At 46.9% G+C, this 6000-nt stretch overlaps 1 protein-coding gene across 1 annotated transcript in view; it reads right to left on the reverse strand.

Annotated features, from left to right (window-relative positions):
• The window catches only part of LOC308110328 (protein sidekick-1-like), a gene marked incomplete at its 5' end in the record, with an annotated part of 289129 nt that extends 283386 nt beyond the window's left edge, over window positions 1-5743 (reverse strand). The window contains one exon of the mRNA XM_080464568.1: window positions 5566-5743. Coding sequence (XP_080320694.1) covers window positions 5566-5743 — 178 coding nt within the window. The remainder of the gene's footprint in view (window positions 1-5565) is intronic.
• Between the last annotated feature and the right edge of the window lie 257 nt (window positions 5744-6000).

A 6000-nucleotide genomic window follows, 5' to 3' on the forward strand; every position in this document is an offset into this window, starting at 1 on the left:
TGTGGAAAAATAAGTGATAGAGGCAATACATAATTGAGTCCATTATAATCAGTTACATGCCCCAAGCGTCTTTCAACAATGTCGCATAAATAAATGTGCAACTAACAGTATCATTCATTAATCTGCAATTATTTGCGTGATTAGCACTTTAAACGTCTTTTTTATATGTTAATGTTAATCACCCTTCAATATACGCAATTTAGATATTTTTGAATGTCTTGTTTGAGCAAACTGATACTCCAAAGCCCACTTGTAGGCTGCTTTTCTAAGCTGCAAAGATGGCGACCGTGTTTATATTGACCCCTGGTGGCAGTAAGTAGGTAGTATGCACCGATATCGATACCAGTACCGATACTGCACAAAACAGCACGAGCAATGTCTGCGGTTTGAAGATTCGTGAACATTAATGAGATTATTAATAAGAGAAGTAATTTGTCAAAACATCAAGACAAATGGGCAAAAACTAGTCCAATATCAGTGTATGTATAGAATATGACAATATGTAGAATATGACCATTTTCTGCCACTTTAAGATCTTGCCATTTTTTTGCCAAACATATAACATTTTGCCTGACGTGTGTGCCGACACAGAGGATGTGTACAATAAGTTGTGGATTCCAATGACCAGAAATTAATAAAAACTTGTGGAAGTATGAGTGTAAATGCTCTTTTGTATGCACCATTGAGTTTGTTCACCAATGGTTCTCTATGTCAGTCTTTGTATTTTGCAGTGCCTCCAAGCCACAACACTTGGTGTTTTGAAACTATCCTGCCTTATCTGGATGTCTCGTTCAAGAAACATCTTAAAAAGTACAAGATAAGCTTTTTGGGCTTTGCCTCCTCCCTTCTCTTCACACGGTAGATCAATAGCAACCTCCTCCTTCTCTCTACCTTACATGAAAAACTGTGAGGCCTAAACAAGCAAAACAGCCTCCATTCCACCTGTGTGGCCTCGAGCAATTGATTCCTTTGTCCCTCAAGGAAAAACCCAGAGGGAGGACAGAACCAGACACTAAAAAGACAAGTGGGGATGCTGAAAGAACAGACACACAAAAAAAAAAATTAAAAGGAAAAAAGGGGATAAAGAGGGAGAAGAACTTGGTTCATCATTCAAAGCTAACTCATTTTTGTGAGTAAAACTCCTCCAAAAGTGCACTTTTTCACAAAGACAAGCAACTATTCTGACTTGGGGGGGGGGGGGGGGGGGGGGGGGGGGGGGGTAAATAGCCAGAGAGGTAGACAATAAATTATGTATGCCTTTTAATAGTCAGACTGTGGTAGAGTCGGAAACACGACCCAGCCAACCCCTGGATGACATCAATGACTCACCTAAAAAGTCAAACCATGGCTGCAAGTTGCACACACATAACTCCCTTTTGTACATGCACAAACAAACACACACACACACACACACACAATTATCTTCCATTAGGACACTGACTCCTTCTATATGGCTGCCACTTTGTCTGCTGTGAGAAGAAAACACTGCGGACAGACAGAGGGTTAGCATCAGTCTGACACAGACACGTACACACCGACCGGCAATATATACTGTATGTGGTCTGCAGTCCTGTCAGGACCACAACCTGCTTCCCATACCAAGTACGCACAACAAGGCAGCTAGACACACACACACACACACACAGACATACACAGTGTGCAAAGTGTCAGGTGGCAGTGATTTGTTCCTCCTGACAGACAGGAAATAAGGGAGTCAACCAGGGACCTCACTTCCTCTTATACCTGACTAACCTGACATCTATCAGGAAGCCCCCCCCACACACACACACACACACACACACACAGTCTTCTCCTCCACTGTTTGGCTCACTAATACGCATGCACATATTCACAATCCATCAGACTCCTAAGTCTCTCCTGAGGCCTGCAGAATTCAAATATGGGATTAAACACTTGTCTGTGGGCAAAGACAGAACATGTGCATAACAGTTTTGTAACCAGCACTACAAATACAGTTCAAAATACATCAAAGTGTGCCAATTGCATGCTGAAGAAATGGAGCGTGTTGTTAACACTTCAAGTGACAAACAGCCTCTGATAGAAATTACTTCCAACTTGTCCTATAGAGCTTGTTAAATGCTGCGAGCGAAGAATACCATTGGAAAGTGAGACCATTGAGAGAGGATGCCTATGACTGAAAGAATTACATTTGTAGGAGCGTCAAAGAGATGGTCTTGATAAGGTTATGCGGCGTGGACAATGATAATCAGTTGGATTAGTCTCTAATTGACTCTCCTCATTAGAACATGGTTGACGCAAATTTCCAAGTTTGGCTAAGTGGCTTGACACTGATGAGAGTGAAGGGCTGGTGTGTATGTGATCACGGGAGAGCATGCAGCGGCGCTGCGAGCAAGTCTATCTGATTTGGATTTTTAACGTCACACTCGGAACCTTCCCAGCCCACAGGCCAGCATCCAGACATCCAAACGTGACCTCAATTCACTTGAGCTGGGGCCGGTGGTCCAATCAGCATGGAGCCCCGGCTCAGCTGAGCCAATGGTACGTGTCAAATCAAACCTAATCACACACTGATAGATCCGATAACTGGGTCAGCAACAATGCAGCGGAAGCCTTTTCTTGGCCTTTCTGGGGAAGGGGGCATCTTTGAAATTCATGGTAATGAAATGCAACTCTTGTGAGAGTCCTGAAGATTGCCACCCGCAATTTCAAGTTCATACCAGAGAGGCACAGGGGTTTAGCAGCTGGGACGCACAAGCCACATTCTCATGCAGTTACCTTGGGCAAGGTTAGCATTAACGACAACCAGCAGAATTTTTCATTAAACTTTGGCTACTTATAGACCATTATCATTACCCACATTAGCAAGTGGGACAAAATTCATTCTCTACGTATCATAAAGCTAACGATCCATGATACTGCTGCTATGCGAACCCCTCCTTACTTTAGACATTGTCATGTTTCAAAAGGTATTAAAAGCACCACGCCTTCCCATGAGGTACAGTCTTTCATAAAGTCACTTGTCAAAATGCCCGGTGGTCAAACCTAACGCATGATTATGAAAAAAATACAAAGACACTGAAGCATCTTGCAAGATTTCTGTCTGAGGACTGCAACATAGCAGACACAAGCACACTGGCCCTGGAGATGACTGACGTTCTGAAATATACCGAATGTGACACATCCCCGACTTCACTCGGAATATAAAGTGTCGGACGATGCTCCATCTGAGGCCATGCTGAAAATGTGAATCAAACAGCTTTGGAGCAGAACCCCCTCACTGAGAGGGAGGGGGCAGGGGAGGAGGGTACCTCGGGGTTGGCGGTGAGGGGATAAGTTATGAATAAAGAAGCCAGTGATGAGAGGTGAGCAAATGAGAGGTGGGGAGGGTGGGGCGGGGGGGTGGGGGGGCCGTAAAATGCTGCCGTCACTTAAACTCTAAAATGAAAGATCGATGAGCTTATTTAAATGTGCTCCCAGAGACGAGAGTTGGCTCATATAAACCCGCGCATTTATGAGGAGGGGTGTGGGCATCGATTGTCTGGGAGAAGACCAGGAGAGGTGGATGGAAGGTGGGATGGGGGGGAGACAGGGACAGGGAGAGATCAGGAGGATCAACCTTGGCTCATGAATTTCATCCTTTTCCTCCTAAAATAAAACGTCCTAATAAATGCTGGGGATAGAAGAGCCGGAACCTGGAAAATCTACAGCCTTCGATTGACCGCCTGGCACAGTTTATCGAATCAATAACCCCTCCCTCTCCCCCTCCCCCTCCCCCTCTTCCCCCACCACAACAACCTGCTCTGTCCAGAGTTTGTTTCACTAATTTTCAAATTCATCCCCCGGACCCCACCCCTTCAGCCAGGACAGCTGGCAGGGGGTGGTGGGTATGAGGGTGGGAAAACATGTTGGGGAGTGTGTGTGTGTGTGTGTGTGTGTGTGTGTGTGTGTGTGTGTGTGTGTGTGTGTGTGTGTGTGTGTGTGTGTGTGTGTGTGTGTGTGTGTGTGTGTGTGTGTGTGTGTGTGTGTGTGTCTGGGGAGGGGGGGTATCTTGGGTGCTGCTGGTGAGACCTTGACATTAACGGCATGGCTGAAGAAGCTGACTCTGCAACCACATGAGGAAAGAGAGGGGAGGAGGGATGGAGGCAGGCAGATGGAGAGTGTGACGACTGGGAAAAGAAAGGAGAGGAGAGCAACTTTTGACACACACAGAGGTGTTGTCATACCGTCATCATCGATTGAACTGCAGGCACAGCTCTGTGAGTGACAAGCACGGTGCGCCGCATTCACTCCAACAGCCCCCCTCTTCTCCCTGCTACATTTTTTTTTCTTTTCACCCCCGTTCCACTTTCTCCCTCTGGTGCTCTTCCTCACACCACCTCCTTCTCCTCCTCCTCCTCCTCCTCCCGGGCCACACTCTCCACTTTCTCACTCTTCCCGTTCCTCCTCTCCACTCCGCCTTTCACACTTCACGTAGGCACTTTCCTGCACTTAAACAGCACACATATTCTCCATGCGTTCACAAATAGCCCACACACACACACACACACACACACACACACACACACACCCTCAAACACTTCTTTCACACGCGCGCGCACACACACACACACACACACACACACAAGCATTCCTCAGACCCCTCCTCCTGCTGCTCCACAAAACCCCCTATGTCTCAGCCTTACATTGGCCCACCACGCCATCTGTGACCCAGAGAAAGTGTGTGTCAACACCACTCTGACCTTTTCTGTGCTTTTGTTTTGCCACTCTGAACACGCTCCCAGGAGGCGCACGGACATGCGTACAACAAAGAACAAGCATCACACTTTTTCTGCAGCTTCCATGTCACTTGAACCACATCAAGGTGCTGGACCCTATTGCCAGCTGGCTTAAGTGTCACCAGTCTCTACAAATAAAAATATAAATAAATATATAACCATAAAATTGGTAGTTCACAGCTATGGCCAGGGATCAATAGCCCATCATATCCATCTTCTTCCCTGTTGCCATATTCAAGAATTGCTCCACATGATCGCCACAAACCAGCAGCAACACTAATCTGAGCACCTGCCTGCAGCAACAGGGTCAACACTGCACTAATGGGACACAAGTCAAATTAATACACTCAGCATGCAGCTGTATGTGGATATGTGTTTGTGTGCTCCTGTGCCAAATCAAGAGATGTAGTTAAGCAGGTCACAGACTAAGAGGGGGATTATCTGTGCCTGGAAACTGTAACACTAACCCCCTCCAAACACATGAATACATCCTCAATACCTTAATCCTCCAATCTATAGATCATAAGGGTTTACACATGCACCCAGCAATGTTGCCAACTCTTCTGTCTTTATCACAACTAAAAAGAACCCAAAACAATACAGCTGGGTCAAAACAATTTACAATTTTAAAAAAGCATGTCTTAATTTTACACTTGCAGAAACAGACATACATCAGATTATGTCACAGATTAAGGAGGAGAGACGTGAGGTTGGTAGGATCAATAAACCGGAGGTGGCATTTGAAGTACACATACTAATTACATGTTTAATCGCCTGTTTACTGGGCTTCTCGGAGTTCAGCTCTCACCTTGGCCGTGCAACATGTGGCAGCAGCTGCCGAGAAGCAGCAGGAAAAAGAGACGCAGGCCGCGGCTCCCACTGCGCGTCGTCCCGGTCCCGGTCCCGAGCGTCATCCTGAGCCGGATCCCTCCTGCGGGTCTGTCCGCACGCTCCGGGGATCCCTGGCGGCTAATTCCGAGTTTCATCCCGCAGGGGAGAACGGAGGGGGGGGGGGGGGGGACCAACACTGTCCGCTTCTTGTGCGCTCTGCCCGGAGTAGAAGGGGGAATGAGATCCGAGCCGCGGCTCCTCCGCGCTTTGCTCTCCCCCGATGAGACGAAAAGCTCCCCGATTTCACTTCCAGGCGTCCCAAAAAAACAAACAAGAAAAAAAAAAAAAAAACTGCAAAGGTGAAGCCGGAGCGTAGACTTTCCCCCACCAACCAGTGGTGCGCCTTCACGGT

The sequence above is a fragment of the Lipophrys pholis genome (assembly GCF_963383615.2).
Source record: "Lipophrys pholis genome assembly, chromosome: 5".
Classification (NCBI taxonomy): domain Eukaryota; kingdom Metazoa; phylum Chordata; class Actinopteri; order Blenniiformes; family Blenniidae; genus Lipophrys; species Lipophrys pholis.